General features: G+C 56.6%; 1 protein-coding gene across 1 annotated transcript in view; it reads left to right on the top strand.

Annotated features, from left to right (window-relative positions):
* NFKB2 (nuclear factor kappa B subunit 2) overlaps nucleotides 1-22,688 on the top strand; it is a 27,963-nt gene extending 5,275 nt beyond the window's left edge. Inside the window, exons 2-23 of the mRNA XM_024218731.3 lie at nucleotides 10,251-10,308; nucleotides 10,611-10,689; nucleotides 11,305-11,345; nucleotides 11,642-11,740; nucleotides 12,191-12,342; nucleotides 13,940-14,046; nucleotides 14,462-14,620; nucleotides 15,241-15,345; nucleotides 16,081-16,166; nucleotides 16,417-16,555; nucleotides 16,719-16,838; nucleotides 17,019-17,222; nucleotides 17,408-17,549; nucleotides 18,168-18,282; nucleotides 18,769-18,976; nucleotides 19,442-19,611; nucleotides 20,060-20,162; nucleotides 20,770-21,002; nucleotides 21,847-21,916; nucleotides 22,063-22,235; nucleotides 22,314-22,425; nucleotides 22,549-22,688. Of these exons, the coding sequence (XP_024074499.1) occupies nucleotides 10,288-10,308; nucleotides 10,611-10,689; nucleotides 11,305-11,345; nucleotides 11,642-11,740; nucleotides 12,191-12,342; nucleotides 13,940-14,046; nucleotides 14,462-14,620; nucleotides 15,241-15,345; nucleotides 16,081-16,166; nucleotides 16,417-16,555; nucleotides 16,719-16,838; nucleotides 17,019-17,222; nucleotides 17,408-17,549; nucleotides 18,168-18,282; nucleotides 18,769-18,976; nucleotides 19,442-19,611; nucleotides 20,060-20,162; nucleotides 20,770-21,002; nucleotides 21,847-21,916; nucleotides 22,063-22,235; nucleotides 22,314-22,425; nucleotides 22,549-22,688 (2,778 nt within the window). The 5' untranslated portion in view covers nucleotides 10,251-10,287. The remainder of the gene's footprint in view (nucleotides 1-10,250; nucleotides 10,309-10,610; nucleotides 10,690-11,304; nucleotides 11,346-11,641; nucleotides 11,741-12,190; nucleotides 12,343-13,939; nucleotides 14,047-14,461; nucleotides 14,621-15,240; nucleotides 15,346-16,080; nucleotides 16,167-16,416; nucleotides 16,556-16,718; nucleotides 16,839-17,018; nucleotides 17,223-17,407; nucleotides 17,550-18,167; nucleotides 18,283-18,768; nucleotides 18,977-19,441; nucleotides 19,612-20,059; nucleotides 20,163-20,769; nucleotides 21,003-21,846; nucleotides 21,917-22,062; nucleotides 22,236-22,313; nucleotides 22,426-22,548) is intronic.
* The last annotated feature ends 37 nt before the right edge of the window (nucleotides 22,689-22,725 follow it).

Here is a 22,725-nt window from a genome sequence, read left to right as displayed (position 1 = left end):
AGCTAGAGCCAGCCCTGAGCTTAATGCACCGAGGGCTTGTCTACACTGCCCGCCGGATTGGTGGGCAGCGATCGATCCAGCAGGGTTCGATTTATCGAGTCTAGTATAGATGCGATAAATCGACCGCTGAGCACTCTCCCGTCGACTCCGGTATTCCACCAGAATGAGAAGTGCAAGTGGAGTCGACGGGAGAGTGTCAGCTGTCGACTTGCCACACTGAAGACACCGCAGTAAGTAGATCTAAGTACGTTGACTTCAGCTATGCTATTCATGTAGCTGAAGTTGCGTATCTTAGATCGACCCTGCACGGTAGTGTAGACAAACCCTGAGAGTGAGAAGGAAAGGGGAGGAACCAAGGAAGAAGCAGGCTGATATGAGAGAGGGGTGTAGACTGAGCGTGGTGCTAGGAGCCTGCATTTTCAGCCTGGCTTTAACACCTGCTCCTCTGTGGCCTCAGGCAACTCAAGGCCTCGACCTCCCTGCCCACTGAAAGGGTTTAATACTACCTGATCCCACAGGAGGGTTGCAAGTTGATTCCTTGTTTGTAACATGCTCTGAATCTGGAAAGAGCTGTCTACTTGCTAAGCACTCATTGTAAAGGTACTGTCCCTGGTCCCCATGAATGCATGCCAGGCGGCAGGCTCGGATGGAGTCACCCTGGAGGGCCGCAAGGACTAGCTGGAGTAGTATTGATGCCACTGGTGACTTGTAAACACGTGGAGGGTGGGTGAAGTTCCGGGGATGGGGAAAAGGCAACCCCAGAGCCAATGGTCAGAGAAATTTTGTGGGGGGGGGGGGGGGATTGAGCGTAGTGGGGAGAACAGATAATGGAACAAACTGTTTTAATAAGTCAATGAACAAAGCTGTTGATCTATAAGTAAAATCACTGGAGGATTAAAAAGTAGGCAGTCTGGATTTGTCAGAACAAATGTAACTTCTGTCTGTGACTGGATGGAGAATTTAGGGAATGCTTTAGGCACAGCGAATGTCAGCTGTAATCAGGTCCCCTTGCGTGCTCCTATGGCGAGGGGAGGGTTTGACTGCTCTGAGGTAGAGGGCTTTCATCTCCTTTTTGTCAGGTCAGGGGATCTCTCCTTGCCACACTTTCATGGTAAAACGATATTCTTCTTTGAGTGCTGGTCCCTATAGGTATTCGCAATAGGGTTGCACATGTGCTCCATGCACCCACGACCAGAAGAGTGATCACTAGCAGTGTTTGTGCCGTGCACCTTCTTGTGCGCTGAACCAAGGTCATAAGTGGTGCTGTGGACTGCCTGCCTTTTCAGTTCTTTCTGCCACTCATGGCTCGAGATGGAACTCCAACAACTGTCCGCAGTTTCTCTAGCATTCGTGCCTCCTCCCAGCCTAGTGTTTGGATGGGTGACGAGCGTAAAGAGTGCTCGGAGGAAGTCCAATCCATCCTCAGTAACAGCAGAAAGCCGTCCCTGAGAAAATGCTATGCCGTGAAGTGGAAGAGATTATCAAGCTGGTGCCAGCACTGCCACAAAGCTCCACAGGATGCTGACATTTCTACCATCTTGAGTTATTGCCTCTCCTTGAAATCTTTGGGTTTACCCATTAGCTCATTGCATGTGCACCTGGCAGTGATCAATGCTTTCCATGCTCCCACAGACAACTGCTCGATATTCTCCCATCCTACAACCATGAGATTTCTGAGAGGTCTTGTCAGAACCTTCCCTCCAGTATTAGCACCAGCTTCTAACTGGGACATTAACCTAGTGCTGCTGGCTCTTATGAATCTGCCGTTTGAGCCATTGGCCTCCTTCTCCGTCTATCCCCGAAAGTAGCCTTCCCAATGGCAATCACAAGGAGAGCAGGGGAGCTTGCAGCTCGTATGAACTTGTTTGTACGGAAAGAACAAGTTAAAAATTACTTAGACAAGTTAGATGTCTTCAAGTCACCAGGGCCTGACGAAATGCATCCTAGAATACTCAAGGAGCTGACTGAGGAGATATCTGAGCCATTAGCGATTGTCTTTGAAAAGTCATGAAAGATGGGTGAGATTCCAAAAGACTGGAAAAGGGCGAATATCATGCCAATCAATAAAAAGGGAAATTAGGACAACCTGGGGAATTACAGACCAGTCAGCTTAACTTCTGTACCCGGAAAGATAATGGAGTAATCAATTTGCAAACACCTAGATGATACTAAGGTGATAAGTAACAGTCAGCATGGATTTGTCAAGAACAAATTGTGTCAAACCGACCTGATAGCTTTCTTTGACAGGGTAACACGCCTTGTGGATAGGGGTAAGCAGTAGACGTGGTATATCTTGACTTCAGTAAGACTTTTGATACTGTCTCGCATGACCTTCTCATAAACAAACTAGGGAAGTACAACCTAAATAGAGCTACTATAAGGTGGGTGCTTAACTGGTTGGAAAACCGTTCCCAGAGAATAGTTATCAGTGGTTCACAGTCAAGCTGGAAGGGCATATCCAGTGAGGTCCCACAGGGATCAGTTCTGGGTCCAGTTCTGTTCAATATCTTCATCAGTGATTTAGATAATGGCATAGAGAGTACACTTATAAAGTTTGCAGATAATACCAAACTGGAAGGGGTTGCAAGTGCTTTGGCGGATAGGATTAAAATTCAAAATAATCTGAATAACTGGTCTGAAGTAATAGGATGAAATTCAGTAAGGACAAATGCAAAGTACTCCACTTAGGAAGGAACAATCAGTTGCACAATTTCTGTAGAGTGGGAAATGGGAAATGACTGCCTAGGAAGAAGTACTGCAGAAAGTCATAGTGGATCACAAGCTGAATATGAGTCAAAAGTGTAACACTATTGCAAAAAAAAGCAAACATCATTCTGGAATGTATTAGCGGGAGTGTTGTAAGCAAGACATGAGAAGTAATTCTTCCGCTCTACTCCGTGCTGATTAGGCTTCAGCTGGAGTATTGTGTCCAGTTCTGGGCACCACTTTTCAGTAAAGATGTGGATCAATTGGAGAAAATCTAGAGAAGAGCAACAAAAATGATTAAAGGTCTAGAAAACATGACCTATGAGGGAACATTGAAAAAACTGGTTTGTTTAGTTTGGAGAAGAGAAGACTGAGGGGGGAACATAACAGTTTTCAAGTACATAAAAAGTTGTTACAAGGAGGAGGGAGAAAAATTGTTCTCTTTAACCTCTGACGATAGGACAAGAAGCAATGGGCTTAAATTGCAGTATTTAAATTGCAGTGGTTTAGGTTGGACATTAGGAAAAACTTCCTTTCAGGGTAGTTAAGCACTGGAATAAATTGCCTAGGACAGAGGTTCCCTCTAAGGCCTGGTCTACACTACGGGATTAATTCGGATTTAGCAGCGTTAATTCGAATTAACCCTTCACCCGTCCACACTACAGAGCCATTTAGTTCGAATTAAAGGGTGCTTTAAATCGATTTCTGTACTCCACCTCGACGAGCGGAGTAGCGCCAAAATCGATTTTGTTAATTCGAATTAGGGTTAGTGTGGCCGCACACTACCGAATTAATGTGGTTAAAATAAATGGGGTAGTGTGGCCGCACACCACCGAATTAATGTGGTTAAAAACCGAATTAATGTGCTTAGTGTGGCCGCGCACAATCGAATTTATACAACCTGTTTCCCAAATTCGAATTATCTAAATTCGGATTAATTCCGTAGTGTAGACATACCCTTAGGTGCATGCCTGGGCAGCCGCACACAAAAGAATGAAGGGCCATCCACCTAATTAGTGAAGCTGCGCAGGCATGGCTCCACTAATTAGGTGCCTGAAACCTGGAGAAGATGCACATGTAAGGTGAGGTCGTGGCCTTGAGGGGGGTAGGTGGGAGGGGACAGTGGGTGAGAAGAGGAGGTGGGGGGAATTTGGGACATGCAGGGCTGCGATGGCCAGAGAAAGAGGCGACTTTCTCCAGCTCCAGGGCTGCGGCTGCCAGGGAGAGACGGCCCTCCTTCCCAGCTCCAGCTCGGGGGGCTGCCACGGCAGGGGAGAGAGGGAGAGACCCCCCCTCCTTCCCAGCCCCAGCTCGGGGGCTGCTGCGGTGGGGGAGAGAGGGAGAGACCCCCCCCCTCCTTCCCAGCCCCAGCTCGGGGGCTGCTGCGGTGGGGGGGAGAGAGGGCACATCCATTGCATTAGAAAGCTAAGATTACTGATATTAAAATATGAATTGTGCGCTTTTATTTGTAGAACAAAAAAAGTTCATTAAGTTTTTTTTATATAGCGCTTTTATCCAAAGCGCTTTACAATAGTTAGCTAACGGTACAAACAACATTTGGAAAAATATTAAGTGGTTCACCAAGACCCTCAGCAATTTTCAAGTGGTCCGTGGGGGGAAAAAAAAGCTTGAGAGCCATCGGCCTAGGGAGGTTGTGGAATCTCCGTCATTGGAGATTTTTAAGAGCAGGTTAGACAAACACCTGTTAGGGATGGTCTATAACACTTAGTCCTGCCTTGCATGCAGGGGACTGGACTAGAAGACCTCTTGCGGTCCCTTCCAGTCCTACAATTCTATGATTCTATAATGGACCCTGTATGGTATTCCATATGGATAAAGTGTCCCTAAGGGTACATCCCAAGTTCATCCCAAAGGTTCCCCCTGAATTCCACCTGAATCAGTCCATCCATCTGCTGGTATTCTACCAGAAACCTCATGCCACCCGGGAAGTACCCCTATGCAGGGGACTAGACTAGATGACCTCTCAAGGTCCCTTCCAGTCCTCCAATTCTATGATTCTAAGTTGGAAAACTTCATTTCTGGGATGTTTGGCACAGCAGTCTTCACACCCTCGTCCTCAGTGAGTACTGCAGTGAATACCCATGGGGAGCACATATCCCAGAGAACTCCAGTTACTATAAAATAAATAGCCTTCCCTTTCCCATGAAAAACATTGAACGCAGTTGTTCTTGGTGTCCAAGTGGGATCCTGTTGGGTCTGCGCTGCTCCTGTACTTGCTGTTAGTTATTGCATGAACTCTTTGGAGGATAGAGTAGAGGGCCAGCCAGGTGAAACTGTGCAGGATATGAGGGTAGGTTGAAAATACAGCAGGATGCTGAGGAATAAGACATGAGCTGAGATCAGTGATAACACATCCAGTAAAGATAAATGGTGAGGAGGCCCCCATAGGGAGGAGGGGTAAGATGCATAGATAGGAGAGGAATAGCTAGTTCTATGCATACATTGGGTACTTCAGCAATGGATCTGGGACTGCGCATCATCCCCTGTGTCTGCGTCTCTGAAACATCCATCCCTGTAGCCTCTGGGCGCTCTTACGGTATACATCTCATGCATGGGATGCGTTCCATTCCCTCCTGGAAAATGATAAGCTGTATGAGTCAGCATGTTTAGAAGCTGCTGCAAAAATAATACCTGGAATACTGGGTCATATTCATACGAGCTGCAAGCATGAAACAGTTAATCAGCTTTACTTGGCACTGGCAGGCCCTTAACTGGAGCCGTCTAGTTTTGGACAGTCAGAGCAGCAATTGCTGAGCTATTCTGCAGAGGGCGCTATGTGGCTGTCATGCTCTCACTTTCCCAAGGGGCTCCAGGCGCTTGCTCTATCCGTGAAAAATAGGCCAGGGAAATGAAATTCTTCTGCAAGTTCGAAGTTGTAGCCGTCGGCACCTGTATCGCACCCAGAACTCAGTAGCTGGACTCCTGGCTCTCTGCATTCTCCATGCCTAGGAGCCCACCACAGCCTCGAAATGTGTATCTTACGGGAGATAAAATGTCACTTTTCAGGTGGATGGGGAGGAAAATTGCTTACAAAGGGAAGTAACTAGATAGTGTACGTCTGGGGAGCTGAGACTAGGGGATCAAGGACAGGAGATGACACATCAGACACAAGATGGAAAAGGATGTTGTTCCAGGCTGCGTATCGTCTTAAATTTTAAATATTTAAGTTTTGTAGTCTCTTCCATCCTGAAGGAACCCAAAGTGCTTACACAGGCTGCATCACTGAAATGCAACCATTTCTGGGGTGTAGTGCAGCAGCCCTACACTTGCTTTCTGTAGAATAGCAAATCAAGGTCTCTGGCCTTATCTTCAAGGAGAACCATGGCCTGGGCCCAGGGTATCTAAAAGAGTGTAAAGTGCCGGATGAAGATCGTGGTTGACAACTTGGCTCCTCTGGCACAGTGGAACTCTCTATGATAAGGGTAAAGCTCGTCTGTGCAGGAGCCAGCCTTTTTCCAAGGCTGGCCCAAGACTGTGGAACGAAGTCCCTCGGGATCTAAGGACCATCCCAGCCCCCCCCCCCCCCCACCACCACCACCTTCTGCTCCAAGAGCCAGGTGTGTTTCTTTGGCCTGCCTTCTCTTACATGGAGCAATACATGTGTGTAGATGATAAAATATTCCAAAAGAACTCCACGGCACACAACCACATGACTGATGTTAGTCACGTCACTCAATGCACTGCTAGAATAAAACAACGGATGGGGGAAATCCATTTTGCCCAAAGACATTGGTGCAACCCACCCACTATCCTTTATGAAAATGCCAGCAATCCTTTAATGTCCATACAGCGCAGACAGCCTATCAGAAAGGGTCTATGGATCAGGCAGTCAAGCTTGTTGTGATGGGCTGGCCTAGATCTGACTTGCTGGAGATTGTCTCCCCCAATTCCAGAGCAAGGCGAGGGGGTGCCATAATATGCTGTCCATTCTCTGTTCATAAGCTGCTTTTGAGCAATGGCTGAGTCCCAGGCTTGCTTTGTGATGCTGGAGTCTGCCTGCAGCCAAATAGCCCTGATCCTTCTCAGACTCCTAATTGCATCCCCAGAGGTTTCTACAGAGCTCCCTTCCCCATTTAACAGCATCTCTTTGTAGTGCTTCCGTGCGACAAGACTGGCTGGTTGGACTGTGGAAGAATTTGGCAAGGCATGTAGACTCAGGAGTGAAATGCAGCTGCAGGGCCCCACCGTGGCCATGCATGCAGGGCAGCCTGTGGTTAGACCTTGAGCAGGGGGAAAATCTCCTTGAAAAGTTTTTCCTCCCTTTGACTTCTGAAGAAAATGAGTCACTGACTGTGCAATCCCCTTCCTTCCCCTCACTCTCCCCCACACACCCAAAATCCCCAGAGTGGGACCTGCCAGCAGCCAGTGATTCAGAAATTCATGGTATGAGAGCACTGAAGAATCAGAAACATGCTGCTATCGCTGAATGGTGGGGAGAAACCAATCTGGAAAAGGACTAGATGGCACTGAGGGCTCCACTTTGATCCTGGCCCACATCTGCAGTACCACTTCCTGGCCATTCACATCTCTGATGGTTTCTGTCCCGTGGGCAGGACTTGAGCCCTGTGGCTGCAGAAGCCAAGGGCTGAGCGGGCCATGGAGACAAACTCTTTCCTCAATCTGCCGAGGGAGGGGCGAGTCACTGGCACAGGGTGTGAGGGAAGTTTGCCCCACTGCTGCTCCGGCTGTACCTATTCTAGGTTTAGACCGAAACCCTCTGTTTTCAGCCCTGCACTCTTCAGCAGCACTGACTTGCTGCTAACACTCCCTCCTCCATGGCTGGTTTAGATGTGACCAGTTCTGAGTATCTCGACTCCGACTGTCCAGTTCTGTAGCAGGGGCTGAGTGCCTGCTTCCCAGAGGGAGAGGGACCTCAATGCAGGCTGGGCACATCCCCGCAGAAGCCATTCTGCTACTATCTCTGGAGGGTGGGGCGAGATGGGAAAGTGCCTCCTCTTCTCGCCCTGCTCTCTGGGGGTCTGGCTGGGTCAGAACATCAGCGCTTGGGGGTGGGGGGGCGAGCAGGTGCAGAGATCTGTGCTCGGATCCCCGGATGGGGGAATAGGAGGCAGCAATTGGTGCTGGGAGTTATCCTTCAGCCCTCTGTGAGTGGAGGGGGAAACAGGAGCTGTTAAGGGTGTCGTGTCTGAAGTGGGAGGACGACCAGGACCTGGCTTGAAAGAGGACTGGCTGTGGTGGACTGTCTCAGTGCATAGAGTGGGGGGGGGGGACAGTGGCAGTGGTGTGAAGGATGGGGCTGCGGGCGGCTGTGGAGCCAGGCCACTTTTTGGGGAGGGGGAGCAGTGCCAATTAGCTCTGAGCACAGAGGGTGTTCTATCCATGTGAAGCTACTGACAGCAAATCTCAGGGAGGAGGGGGAGGATTTGAGCTGCACCTCCCCTTCCTCCCCCCCTTGAGCTCAAGGTCAGTTGCATGTACACCGGGCTGGTCTGAGATGTGTTCTTCGCAGTCTGGTGTTGCGTTACCTTGCGAAGGTTTCTGTCTTTGGAAGGGCAGTTCGTGGGGAAGGGACCTGTGGAGTTGGATGTAGCTGGGCATCAGGTGTTATCCCTGTTGCCTTTCATCTCCAAGGATCACAAAACACTGGACAAGCTCACCACCTCTGAAATGCAGCCACCTCTGGGGTGGAGGGGCCCGCCAGCTGGAACATAGCATGCTGCACACCAGAAGGAGGGAAGAGGGGACTTAGGTGGAGGAGGCAGGGGCAAACCCATGACGCTATAGAAAGGGCCATGGAATCTTTGCTGGGCTCTCCGGCAGAGCCTGATGCCGGGATAGCTACTCAGAGCAGAAGCGAGAGTTGGCAGTGTGGAAAGCAGGCAGCCTGCTGGAGTTTCCGGCCTAGGGCAGGGCCAACCCCATCTCTGTCTCTCTGCAGAGCCCTTGGAGTGACTGACTGATTGTGAATCTCTTGTGCTCGAGGTGAAAACTCCCTCTGTGTTTCAGAAGGGTAGGAAATGGTTTGCATAGCTCTCCCCAGCACCACCCCCTGAGGTCACACAGCCAGCCTGGCAGCATTGCAGCAAGCTGGCTACTCCTTTGGACTGGCACCTGACTGAGGAGTGTGTGTGTGTGTGTGTGTGGAGGGGCTTAGAGACTGTGGAGTGTGTGCAGGGAAGTCAGAGTTCCAGACTGGCACCTGACTAAAGGGTGTGTGTGTATGTGTGGAGGGGCTCAGACTGTGTGTGTGTGTGGAGGTGTTCACAGACTTTGGGATGTGTGCAGAGGAGTCGATGTTCCGGACTAGCACGCGACTAAGGTAGGGGGTGTGTGTGCGCATGCACGGGCTCAGATTGTGCGTGGAGGAGAGTCAGTGTGTGGATAGTGTAAACAGTGGAGTGGCGTTCGATGTGTATGTGGGGTGAGGGGTAACTGGAGGGGTGAGTTGCAGCATGTTGTGAATAGGGCGGGGTGCGAGGGAGTCGGGGAATGGTGCATTTTTGTGTGTCGGGGAAAGAGTTTTAGAGCAGTCTGAGTGTTGGGGTCAGAGGAGTCTGTGTGCGCAGGGGTTAGTGTATGTGGTGTAGGAGGAGTTGGGGTGTGTGTGTTCGAAGTCTGGGGGGAGTCTGGGTGCATGTATGTATAGGGGGTGTGGAGGGAGCCTTTCTGGCTGAGGAGTGGGGGAAGTTAGCGGGGTGGCTGGGGGTTGGGAGGAGTTCAGGAGGTATTGGGGAGTTACCCCTCAGGGCGGGCAGCGGGGAGTTGGTGGGGTGCTGGGGGGTCTAGGTAGGAGGAGTTGGAGTTGGCAGGGGCAGGGACAGGCAGCGAGGAGTCCAGGGGTCTGGGGGGGGGCAGAGGGCGTTAGTGGGCACAGGATGAGGGGGCCTGGCTGGGGGGCCGGGAGTGCCTAGGGTAGTGGCCCCGGGGCTAGGCAGTGGGGAGTCCAGGGAGTGCCACTGGTCTGGTTTGGGGGTAGAGGTAGTTAGTGGGCACAGGACGAGGGGGCCTGGCTGGGGGGCCGGGAGTGCCCGGGGTAGTGGCCCCGTGGGCTGGGCAGTCCGGGGGCTGCCATGGGTCTGGTTGGGGGGCAGAGGGAATTAGTGGGGGTTGGGGGCCCGGGAATGATCAGGGGATTGGCCCCGCGGGGCACAGGGAGTTAGCGGGGGTCTTCCCGGGGTACCGGGAGAGTGGCCCCACGGGGCGGGGTGAGGGGAGTTAGCGGGGGCCCCGCGGGGCGGGGGGAGTTAGCCGGGGTCGGCCCGGGGTACCGGGACTTGCCGGGGGAGTGGCCCCGCGGGGCGGGGTGGGGGGAGTTAGCGGGGTGCCGGGGGAGTGGCCCCGCGGGTGGGGGGAGTTAGCCGGGGTCGGCCCGGGGTACCGGGACTTGCCGGGGGAGTGGCCCCGCGGGGCGGGGGCGGGCCGGCGGACCGGTGACGCGCGGGCCCGTCATTTCCAGCCCCGGGCTGGATTTCTAGGGACTTTCCGGGCGGCGCGGCCCCAACTTTCCTGCCCCCCCCCCCCCCGTTCCCCGCCGGCCCGCTCAGCTCTCGCCTCTCTCGCAGGCCCGGCCCAGGTCCCGCAGTGCAGTCCGGCTCCGCCATGGACGAGCCCTACAACGCGGTGAGTCCCGGCCGCCCCCCTCCTCCCCCCGCGCTGGGGCGGTTCAGACCTGGGGGGTCCCGCTTGGGCCCGCTCTGGGATGGGGGGCTGGGGCTTGGGGGGGGGTCTCGCTTCAGCTGGCTCTGGGGCGGGTATTGGGGTGTGGCCCTCAAATGGGTTGCATCTGGGTTGGGGGTGGCACTTCTGTGCCTGGCTCAAGGAAGGGGGTCCCCCCTCTTGTTCTGCCATGTGGGAGTGCACCCTGCACCCCAGATGCTAGCAGGGTCTCACTCTCCGCTCTCCCCCTCTCCTTCTCCATGAAGTGCCTGGATGGGATCGACTATGACGATTTCCAGTTCAGCTCCCACATGATGGAGCAGAAGGAGCCGCTGATGGAGACTGGTAAGGTCCTGGCCCAGCGCTCACTCAGGGCTGCGGCGGGGGTGTGTGCGTGTGTGTCAGGGAGCTGCCTCATTCCAGGTGCCTCACCCAAGACACACAGCGCAAGGAGCACAGGGAGAGGGGAATTCCCGAGAAGCTGGTTCACGTCATATCGTTTCTTGGGCTGACCAGGATCTTGGGTCAGAGCGATGGGTTGTGAATTCTTCTGGGAGCGGCAGGAATTCCCCACTCAGCTGTGGGGAGCCTGCTGTACGTGGCTGGCTGCAGTCTCACGCATGGGGTTGGCCTGCAATCAGTTCCCGGGGGTCCCCATCCCTCCCTATGTGATCTTAGGGCTCTTGTAAGTGGGAAGGCCTGGTCTGTCTCCTTCCCTCCTCAGCACGGCTCTTACCCCCCATTAATGCTGCTTCCAGAAACTCTGTTACCCCACAGATGCTATGGGACCCCCTCCCTGGCTCTGCTGTAGGGCGCAGGTGAACTGACTTCACCTCCAGCATTGACCCTGCCTCCCCCTCTTTCCTCTCCCTTTCGGCCACTGTCGGTGGGTTTTAAACCATTGGCACCCACATGTAGATACGCATTTTTCACTTGGTGTCTTTCCTTTCTCTTCTCCAGCCGAAGGTCCGTATCTCATCATCATCGAGCAGCCAAAACAGGTGAGGACTCTGCGGACCATCTCTCACTGGGTAGCTGTGAGCTCCGCACAAGCAGCATCTCCTCACTTATTCCCCACAATGCCTCCTGCTAGAAGAACCTGGGGTGGGAGTAGCTGAGAGTTCCCCTTGCCAGTGCTCTCACTCAGTCCCCCCAGTGGTCAGTAATGTGTGTATGAGGTTGGTAACTCGACTGCCTGCAGCATGAAATGCAGGTTTTTCACCTGATTGCCCAGTGTGTTGGGGCTCTTTGGCTGAGTGCCTCTGCAGTGCAGTGACCTGGTGTTCTGGTTCTGCAGCGCGGGTTCCGGTTCCGGTACGGCTGTGAAGGCCCCTCACATGGTGGGCTGCCCGGAGCATCCAGCGAGAAGGGACGCAAGACTTACCCCACTGTCAAGGTGAGTGTCATGCGTGCAGGAGATGGTGCTGCTCTGTGCGGCCGTGGGTACCTGGGGTTACCCGCAGCACCTTGTCTGCATGTGCAGAGGTGACTGCTCTGGGGCCTTGAGGAGGCATGTGAGTCTCCGTGGAGATATTAATAAAGCCCTGTATGTTCGTGGTGCTGAGGACAAGACTTTTTCCTGCCCCAAGGGGCTTGCAAGAATTCGGGAAGAAGTTGAGGGGGAGTGTGGCCCCAGGGGAGCCGTCAGCAGAGGCAGTGCTGCAACAGAGCAGGGCGGTGACCCCAGGGATAGAATGCCATGGGGGGGGGGGGGGGTGCAGCCTGGGCACCACTCTCTCACGCCGGGCGGGGGGGGGGGGGGGGGGGCGGCCGCGGCCCCCCGCCCCGCGGGGGGGGGGGGGGGGGGGAACGCTCTGGCCTCCTCTCACCCCCCTTCTCCCATCAGATCTGCAACTACGGAGGTGTGGTGCGGATCGAGGTAGACTTGGTGACCCACAGTGACCCTCCGCGAGTGCATGCTCACAGCCTGGTGGGGAAGCAGTGCAACGAGGCTGGCAATTGCATCGTGACCGTGGGACCTAAGGACATGACGGCACAGTACGTACTGGTGCCTAAGGCTGGGGAAGGCTTGCTCGGGCACCTGGCCAGAGGCCGGTCTGCAACTGAGTGGGTACCGGGTGGTGTTAGTGTTACTCTGATGTGCTGAGCAGATAGAGCAGCTGTCCTCTGCACCACTCCATCCCCATGGGATCTCCTCTGGCTCTTAGCTTGGCATCCTCTGCAGGTGTCCTGATGGCTAGCAGCAACAGTAATGTATTCCATGGACTTCACTTCTCATGCTTTGCACTAGGCAGCTTTTGAGCCCCAGCCCTCTGCTTTCTAGTCAGTGCCTTATCCACCTTCACAAATGCCTAGCCCACGTGGAAAGGGCTTATCCGCTAATCTGTTGCTTGAAACTCGCTGGCAAGCCTTGTGCCATTGCTGAAGCAGGCAGAGCTCATAGCTGGCTGTAGTGAGTGGGAGACACCGTGAACGAGTGAACTAATGCACAAGAAACCCATCCCTGTGGTGGAGGGACAACTCTTTTTCTCTGAGAACAGCAGTTCTGTTTTGAATAGCAGGTGAATCACAGGGCACTAGTGAAAGTCCTGTAAAAGCGGTGAGGTTCTCAGGAAGGTGCGTGAACTCTGCTACAGAGTCTTTCCTCACAGCTGGGCTGAGGCAGGGGCTATATGGGTGGTTCTCCTAGATATTAAGCTTATTGGTCTCTAGCCCTAGTAACTTTCATTAAAAATCCAGCTTATGGCTTATCTACAGTCTACCTGCACTAGCCTGCGTCCTGTTGACACACGTTAACATTTCTTAGAGTGCTTTGATCTGCTCCTCTTTGAATCAGGACTAGATCAAAGCACATTAGTGGACTGGACACGGACAGTTAGATCTGCAGCAGGCTAGTTAGATTCAGATGCCTTCGTCTGACTCGATCTGCATCCCCCCCCAAATCAGTGCTGTGTCCTCATACTTGCCAGGAGTGTCACTCGCAGGCCTGCATGTCTAATCTCCACACCAGGTAAAGCTAGTGACCGTCTGGCCTTTCCCTAGAATGCCGCTGTCTGTACATTGGCATTAGACTGACCCTTTCCCAACTGCTTTGGATGTCTTCTGCATCAAGGCTCCCTTAAAGAGCCAACTCCTTGCTCCCTAATCTCCCACCTTGCCCTGAACCCACTGGCTACCCAGTGCTTTCCCTCCATTTGTCTTCTTTAGCTTTGTTTCAATGACTGGCATCCACCTCTCCCACCTCCTGCTATAGCTGGTGGGCAGACAGCGCACAGTCAACCTGTGGAACTCCTTGCCTGAGGAGGTTGTGAAGGCTAGGACTATAACAGGGTTTAAAAGAGAACTAGATAAATTCATGGAGGTTAAGTCCATTAATGGCTATTAGCCAGGATGGTTAAAGAATGGTGTCCCTAGCCTTTGTTTGTCAGAGGGTGGAGATGGATGGCAGGAGAGAGATCACTTGATCATTGCCTGTTAGGTTCACTCCCTCTGGGGCACCTGGCATTGGCCATTGTCGGCAGACAGGATACTGGACTGGATGGACCTTTGGTCTGACTCAGTACGGCCATTCTTATGTTCTTCCCCACTCTCCTGTGCTCGCTCTATGATTGGGCCTTGGGCTCCTCTCTCTCAGATTCAACAACCTTGGGGTGCTCCATGTGACCAAGAAGAACATGATGGAGATCATGAAGGACAAGCTGAAGCAGCAGAAGATACGCAATAGAAATCAGGCACTGACAGGTGAGGGCTCTTCCATGGTGGAGCCAGGTGCTCTGGGCACAGGCAGCAAGGAAGGATGCCCAGTAGGTCTGAGAGCCGCAGGACAGTCTGCAGGGAATTGGGGGTGGGGGTGGGTGGGCATGGGTCTCTCGTATGTTGCTAGGAGGGAAGGGCCATGGAATCAAGGTGGGGGGCCCAGACATGGGTTGTAGAGGGTCTAGTGACTCTGGGGATCTGGAGTGGGCCTGACCCCTTGCACAGTCTGCAGGAGAGCTGCACAGACTTGGGGGTGGGTGGATACAGCCTGCAGGAGGGATGCATTGGTGTAGGCTGTGTGCTGGTGTGGGGGAGGGAGGACTCTGGGAGCTCTGAGCCAGAGTCCTTTCCCGTTGCCAGGCGGTCTGTAACCCAGACTTCTGCTCCCTCTCTTGTGCAGAGTCTGAGCTGCGTGAGATTGAGGTGGAGGCGAAGGAGTTGAAGAAGGTGATGGACCTGAGCATCGTGCGCCTCCGTTTCACCGCCTACCTCCGCGACAGCAATGGGAACTTCACGCTGCCCCTGAACCCTGTAATCTCAGACCCGATCCACGACAGCAGTAAGTGCAGGCACTGGCCAGACCCAATGGCACCTGCCGTTGCTCCGAGCCGCAGCGGATTTAACGTGCCCAGCACCTCCTGGAGAGAAAGATGCTGCGCATGTACCTGGAACCCCCTTGGCCCAGAACTGATCGTGAGCTCTGCTCAACCCAGCTCCCCTCTCACAATGCAGGGAGTGGCCAGCAGGAGATGTGGCCTCCTCAGGGCACGTCCTTGCTGGACCCTGAACTTGCCCATGGGGGAAGGGTGTGTCCTTGTTGGGAACCCTCATTTGGCAGCTTAATGGGGGCGTTTCCCCTGAACCCACTGATTCGAGCTAAGGGGTATTTCCCCTGGGCTGTGTTGCTAGTCGGTGGGCTCGATTGTGGCAAGTGGGTGCCTGTTCTCCCCATCACCCCTGCCAGGAGCAAGGAGCTGCCCTGTGGGGCATGCTGGGGGAAGGGAGGATGGCGGATGAGTCACAGATCAGGGACTTTGCCATGACTCATGTGTGACTCTCTGGAGATTTCCCTGACATTCTCTCCCTGTTCCCACCCCTCCCCACTGTGTTACTGCCCTGCATCCCCAGGACTGGGCAGTGCCTCTGTGGCTGAGCTCTAAGTGCTTTCCTGCTCCACAGAGTCACCTGGGGCTTCCAACCTGAAGATCTCCCGGATGGATAAGACAGCTGGCTCAGTGCGGGGAGGGGACGAGGTCTACTTGCTGTGCGATAAAGTTCAGAAAGGTAAGGAGCCTGCCAGCAGCCAGTTGGGTCCTTTCCTGTCATTCCCCTCCAAAACCCACCTCGGCGTGCTTATGTGCTGCTCCTTCTGGGGGTGGGAGAGCAAGTTGTTGTGTGGGGTCTCAGGCTCTCTCAGCAGCCCGTGTTTCGGTAGGATGCTCTGAGGGTTAGCTGGAACTCCCTCCTCCCCATCTGGGTGAGCCTTTTTTGGAGCCAGACTGGCTGGAGAGCAGGCTGAGTCTTGGGTCAATGGCCAGGTTGGTGGTGGGTGGGTGAGCTGAGAGAAGCCGGAGGCAGAGGCAGTGGGGGAAGATACATGTGTCTCTGGCCCGGCCTGCCAGGGAGTAGGGGGTTCAGCCTGAGATGGATTGGGTTGTGAGGAGAAAGCCCATCCGAACCATGTAGTTATTTAACATAACCCCACAACGGGCATACCTCTGCCCCGTGCCCCTGTGAGCACCACTTCTCCAAGACCTGCAGTTACTTGGAGCCATTTTCGTTCGTCCTTGCTGAAGCTTGTTGCTCTGGGGCTGGTGTTTGGGGTCAGGGCTGTGTTGTGCCTTGCGCCTGGGGAGACAGAGGAGGATAAGGATAGTGGCTGGGAATGCTGAGCTACTCTGGTTCTAAGGCAGCTGTGGGAGAGGAAGAGGAAGCAGGGTCCTTGCGCTGTGTGGGAGGGGTGAGGCAGGCTGGGCGCTGCCGGAGCCCCCATGGTAACTGCCCCGCTCTCCCCGCCAGATGACATTGAGGTGCGGTTCTACGAGGATGATGAGAATGGTTGGCAGGCCTTCGGTGACTTCTCCCCTACGGATGTTCACAAGCAGGTGCAGTGGGCAGGAGGGGGGCAGGGCTGCTGTGCGGGTGGAGAGTGGGGGAAGGGCCCTGTGCCACCCGAGTGGCATGAGGGTTTTGGCATGGGCGGCACCTCGTTCTGCCTGCTAGGCTGGGGATGCGCGATTGCCAGGGTGGTGGGATCCTGGGGGTGGCCAGGCTGTACTGCTGGGGTTGCCATGGGGAGCGTGGGGCTGTGAAGGTGGCACCAGTGCATAACTCCCTCTCCTGGGTTGCCTGCAGTACGCCATCGTCTTCCGCACACCGCCCTACCACAAGCCCAAGATCGACCGCCCCGTCACTGTCTTCCTGCAGCTGAAGCGGAAGCGTGGAGGGGACGTGAGCGACTCCAAGCAGTTCACCTACTACCCAGTGGTGGAAGGTGAGTGGTGCTCGGTGGGGGCTCTTCAGGTTGACTTGACTCGGCTCGGAGCCACTGTCTGCTTGCACTGAGCCCCGAGAAGGAGCCTGCAGCTTCCAGGAAAGTGCTGTCCCAGCACAGGTCGGGCTGGGTCCTGATCCTCCCCCATGTGTCTTGCCTGCAGATAAGGAGGAGGTGGAGCGGAAGCGGAAGAAGGTGCTGCCTCAGTTCCCCCAGCACTTTGGTGGGGGCTCGCACATGGGAGGGGCCGGCGGGGGAAGCAGTGGCTTTGGCTCTGGCGGAGGTGAGTTGAGCTGTTCCCCGCTGTGGGGAGCTATGGCAGGGCAAGTTACTCATCCCAGGCTGGCCTGGTAGACCCCAACCCTCCTGATCTGCCTCAGAGCCAGCAGCAGCAATATGGGGGGGGAGCTGGCATTCCCCCAGATCCTGCCTTTGTCACAGCTCTTTCCCTCTTGGTCTGCAGGCGGGAATATAAACTATCCATACTCCTCGGGGCTGACTTACAACAACATCTACTCGTCTGGCCCCCACCCCGTGGGCGGCTACCAAGGGGGGGTGCAGATGACCAACATGGAAGAGGAGGGGGATGGCAAGCACCTGCCTGCGGAGACTGGGAAGCAGCCCTGCCCGCGAGAGGAGAGCCACCGTCAGGAGCTGCATTACCATGGTATGGTGGGTGGGGAGACGGTGAGGGAAGGGCTGGGTTGAAAGAGGGGTCTGAGGCACAGTGTGTGTGGCCGGGTGGGGGCATTCACAGGCTGTTGGCAGAATGGAGGACAGGCAATTCCAGTTAGGTGGGTGGATCTTGCTGGTCCCTGAGCTGTCTGTCCAACTCCCGGCTTTGCTTTCCAGCCCAGCTCTGCAGCATGAGGATGCTGGCTCTGGCTCAGCGCAGCGCCCATGCCCTGCTGGACTACTCGGTCACTGCTGACCCACGCATGCTGCTGGCCGTACAGCGGCACCTGGCTGCCTCCCAGGATGAGAACGGAGACACGTGAGTCCTCGGGGAAGGGGGTTGGGGGGCTTGAGGACAGCGCTAGCTGTGGAGGGCTCTGGTTTTGTGTGTGGGCTTGTGCTGGACCTGTGCCCTTACAGCTTTCGCGTGATCCTTTCCACTCCGTCCCTGGAGACTCCCAAATGGATCCTGCTCCCTGGGGATGGGCAGACCCAGCTCTGGCCAGGACTCTACAGAGCCCTGCTCTGGCACATGGGGTCTAGGCCGAGCCAGCTAGCTCCCTCTCCCCCAGGAGCAGATGTGTCTCTCGAGCCAGCTCCCTTTTTGGCCCAGGAAGCCAAAGCTCCTTCCATGCAGGGCATGGGGCCAGGTCATGTGGAATTCATTCCCCCCTGGAGTTGGGTAAGGCCACGGATGGTGGCTCAGGGCTCCATAGGGTGCAGGACCCTGTGCAACCTCACACTGATGGTCACTGGGAGCAGGGATCTGCTGGGAAGGCCAGCATGGAGGGAGAACGGGAAGGGAGTTTGGGGCTGGAGCCCGCATGGGGCCTGGGGAGGGGGCAAGCAGCCGGGCTGGGCAGCACAGTGCCGACTCACTGCAGTGAACAGCCGCTGAGTTGCTGCTCTGAGCTTGCCATCCCCTCCCTGCCTGCAGGCCTTTGCATCTCGCCATCATCCACGAGCAGACAACTGTGATTGAGCAGCTGATCCAGGTTGTCCTTAGCATCCCCAACCAGCAGATCATCAACGTGGCCAACCACTTGCAGCAGGTACAGTGACCCCATCTGCTCCCTGGGGCCCCCCCCACGCTGCCCGAGGCATCTTCCAGGATTCCTGCCTTTCCCTGGCTGATGAAGGGCTGTTGTGATCCTCTAGCTGGAGCCATCCTCTTCCTATCTCTCTGCTCGCAGAGCATGACTCCAAGCTTCCCAGGCCATGCCAGATCCTGCCAGAGGCCTGGCTTGCCAGTGCCGGGAGTCGATTCCTCCAGCTCCAGCTGGCTGCCTCTGGGTGTGTCCCCCAGGGGAGGCGGGCTCCTTGGTCTGAAAAACCACGTATCCCGAGTTGGGATGCAGCACTCCCCCCTCGCCAGAGGGAGATTAGGTTGTGTTGTCGGTGTGGCTGGAAGGTGCCAGTGTGGTGGGAAGGTTGGAGGCTCCTGCTGTGAGAGCAAAGGGAGTAGGGCTGTCGGTTTGAGAGTATCCCGCTGGCTCTTGGCCCCCCGGTGAGCTGGCTGTCTCCTGTCTCCCTCCCAGACTCCCTTGCACCTGGCAGTGATCACCAAGCAGCACCAGGTGGTGGGGTTACTGCTGCAGGCCCACGCGGACCCCACTCTGCTGGATCGCTACGGCAACTCACTGCTGCACCTGGCGCTCCAGACGGGTGACGAGGCCATGCTGAGGACGCTGCTGGTGCACCTGGGCTCCTCCATCCCCTGTCTGCTCAGCACGCCCAATTACCATGGTGAGAGGGGACCCTGGGCAGGGAATGCTCGGGGATGGGATGATACTGAGCCAAGGGCAGACTGGCTCTCAGCAGGGCTGTGCCTCCCTGTGGGCTGGACTTCCAAGAAAGGGCCAGAAGCCCCAAAGCTGGCCTGGATCCTCTAGGTCACTGGTTCAAACCAGGCTTAGTGGCCTATGTGAAATGAGACAGGGATGGTCCCTGCAGCCCCTCCCCTCCCCCCCCCCCGCAGAAGTCACCTGCCCTGGTACATGAGCCTCCGAGCCCTTGGCAATGGCCATGTATCTGCGTCGCGAAAGGCCCTTGTCAGCATGGGCCAGAGTCCGAACTCCCCTGCAGGGCAGGGCTGGGAGAAGCTTGCCCTGCTGGGGCTCCAGGTGGAGCTGGGGGAACACGTCCTCCTTGTGGGGCAAGTTGAGGGGGTGACAGCCCCCCGCTGGTGCTAAAGCTTGCTCCATGTTCCAGGCCTTCTCCCCGTGCACCTGGCTGTGAGGGTAAAGAGCCTGGCCTGCCTGGACCTGCTGGTGAGGATGGGAGCGGACGTGAATGCCGTGGAGCGGCAGGGCGGTCGGACGCCCCTGCACCTGGCCGTGGAGATGGAGAACCTTAACGTGGCCGGCCACCTAGTGAAGAAGGTACAGGGCAGGGAGCCCTCCGGCTCCAGGGGGGGCGGGGTCAAGGTTCCCAGCTCTGGTCTGCCTGGGGGCTGGACTCTTGGGACGGGAGTGGCAGGTTCCTCGGTCGGGCTGCAGGGGGGCCCATCATGTTGGTGTGGGATTGGGCAGGGGGTTCAGAATTGCCCCCGACCGTCTCGTATTGGCTCGGTTGGTTTCCCTTGGAGCCTGTATGTGCTTGCAGCCCACAGGCTGGGGTGCCTGTGGGGCATGTGGCTGCCTGGCCCTGCTGTGTGGGGCAGGGCTTGTGCCTGTCCCTGTGCGCTCTGCTGCCCAGATAGCTCACAGCCGCTGCTGAGATTGGCAGTCTGTGTTCCCCCATGGTGCTGCGACCGGCATGCAGGGGCGATGTCTCTTCTCGGTGCGTCGCTGCTGCCTGTTCCTCATTGGCTCTTGCATTTCTCTCTAGCTGGGAGCTGATGTCAATGCTCGGACGTTTGCTGGAAACACCCCTCTGCACCTGGCTGCAGGCCTGGGCTCCCCCATCCTCACCAAAATGCTCATCAAAGCAGGTAGCTCCTCTCTGCTCCCCTGGGGCTGGCAATCCCAGCAGCCCTTGCTGCTGCCTGCTAGACCTGTAGCACCGGAGCTGTGCTAGGTGCTTCTCAGCATAAGGAGGCAGGCTCTTTCCTGGTGCCCAAGGGGCTGGCCCTCCCACCAAGACTGGCCTCCAGAGGAGGGAGCAGGGCTAATGGGTGGGCTCTCTGCTTGTGTACAGGCCCAGCCAGCTGAGGTACAGACAGAAGTGATAACTCCAGCAGAGGGCACTCTGCTGGCCAGGCTGGGGGTGGCCTCTGGGGCGCGTGAGATCTGAAGTGATGCTGTAACCTCCTTCCTCTGCATATGCTGGGCCAAGCCAGTTGCCCCGAATCCTGGCCCAAGGAGAGGGATGTGAAATGGAAGCAGAGACCTGCAAAGCCAGGCTGGCTAACAGGGGCACTGGGGAGGGCATGTGAACGACCCTCCCTGGACTGAATCCCTGCCCCCCAATGGAGACGGGCGACTTGAAGGAGGTGTGGGTGCTGGGATCTGAGCCAGCCGCAGCCCGGGCAGGTGGGAGGGGCCATACCCTCTTCCGGGGACCATGCTGTCTGGGCTCTGACCTCACTTTGTCCCCAGGAGGGGACATCCTCTGTGAGAATGATGAGCCAGTGAGGTCGTCCTCGTCCGAAGCCAGCAGCGACATGGACAGTGGGCCCGAGGATCAGGAGGCAGGCATGGAGCTGGGAGAGTCAGACACAGAGCACACAGATACCAGCACCGCTGCTGAGCACAGAAGCAGGGAGCCTGGCACCCGGGGCGCAAAGCAGCGCCGGAGACACACACCGCTTGACTTAACCAGGAGCCACAAGGTACAGAGCATCAGGGGTTAAACCAGAGGAACTGGAGTCCCAAGAGCATGGGTTGGCTCTGGAGAGGGAGCTGCCCTGCGAGGGAGCAGTAGGTCCCAGAGCGCTGGTAGGGCACGTGAGTCTGGCAGCTCTGCCATCCCTCCAGCTGCTGAATCCCATCAAAAGAAGCTAAAGGACAAATGTTTTGCTCTTCCGTGGCAGGTGTTGGCACCGCGGTGTTGTGTGGGGTGGGGTCCCAGAGACACTCCTGGGATGTGGGGCTTGCTATGGGATGAGCTTGCAATGCTGGGTCTGAGGGGCGTGGGGCTCTGGGGGCTGGTCTGACCAGAGGTCTGGCGAGGCCAGTGCCAGGCTCCAAGGCGGGTGTTGGGCTCTGTAAGGGCCAGTGCAGGAATACTGGCCCCCTAGCCAGTGGCTGCTTCCCACCCTGAAGGCTGGACCTGCATCCTGTCCAGTATTGGGTGTTCCTGTTGCCCAGGCCGCCTGGGGGCTCTGCTCAGCCCTTGGTTCCTGTGGAAGCCTCGGGCTGGTGGCGGGGAGAGGAGTGTTTGCCCTCCAGGCTCCTCTGTACTGCAGCTCTGGCAGGATGGGGTCCCAGGAGCTTCTCCTGGGCCTCTGGTGCTGTCGGGGGCCAGCAGAGCAGCAGCGTGTGGGCTCACTCCCTGCCCCTGCTCTCCCCTGCTAGTACGCCCACTCCATGCATGTTCTCTGGGGAGTGCTGGGAGTCCTGGCTCTGCTGGAGGAGCTCGGCCTGCACTTGTGAGCCCAGTGAGGGAATGAGGGGAACATGCTGTGGGGATGCTCTCGGGATACGGCTCAGACATCTTGTATGTGTCTCTCCCAGGTGCGGGAGATCTTGCTGCGTGCCTCGCTGCAGGGCCCAGAGTCAGAGCAGCCTGCTGCCCCCAGGCCAGGTGAGCAGGGGTCCCCCCAGTCACACCCCTCCCTTCTGAGGGCTGAGCATGCTGGGATGGCAGTGACAGCCTGTCTCTGGGACGGGGGCGCCGTGTCTGGGCAGGGCTGGACCCATCGATGGGCTGATGTGTTTTCCCCCATTTAGGGACCATCCTGTCACTCGACAGCAACACCCTGCAGGGCCTGGAGCAGTTACTGAACCAGGACCGCAGTGGCTCGGACTGGACTGAGCTGGCCCAGAGACTCGGCCTGCGCAGCCTGGTGGAGACGTACAAGGACACGGCCTCCCCGAGCGGGAGCCTCCTGCTCAGTTACGAGGTGAGTCCCCCCTGCGGGGACCCCCCCTCCTCTTCTTGGCCCCTTGCCGAGCCCGCTCTCACTGCCTTCTCTCCCCAGCTCGCTGGCGGCAGCCTGGGGGGCTTGCTGGAGGCACTGGACTCCATGGGGCTCAGCGAGGGAGTGAAGATGCTTCGCAAAGCGGAGACGGCTGACAAGCTGCAAAGCACAGGTAAGGGCTGGGACAGGCCTGGGGGGCAGTGGAGTGCACCTGGTGCCTCAGCCCTCTCCCTAGGGCTGCCGCACAGGAGGGGCCCGGCTGCCCTCGTCACCATGCTGGCTCTTTGCTTTTCAGAGCTCAAGGAGGACAGTGCCTATGGGAGCCAGTCGGTGGAAGAGGAGCAGCCGCCGGCCCCACCACTGAAGCTGCACCCGCTGCCCTCTGCAGAGCTGCTGGGTGAGCCCCCCCACAGCCAGCAGCAGCAGGTGCACTGACCTGCCGTGCCTCCCTCTGGCCCCGGGGTAGCCCGGC

The sequence above is a fragment of the Terrapene carolina genome, unplaced genomic scaffold, assembly GCF_002925995.2.
Source record: "Terrapene carolina triunguis isolate 2854851 unplaced genomic scaffold, T_m_triunguis-2.0 Scaffold310, whole genome shotgun sequence".
NCBI classification, from domain to species: Eukaryota; Metazoa; Chordata; order Testudines; family Emydidae; genus Terrapene; species Terrapene triunguis.
This window is presented reverse-complemented; position numbering and strand designations above follow the sequence as displayed.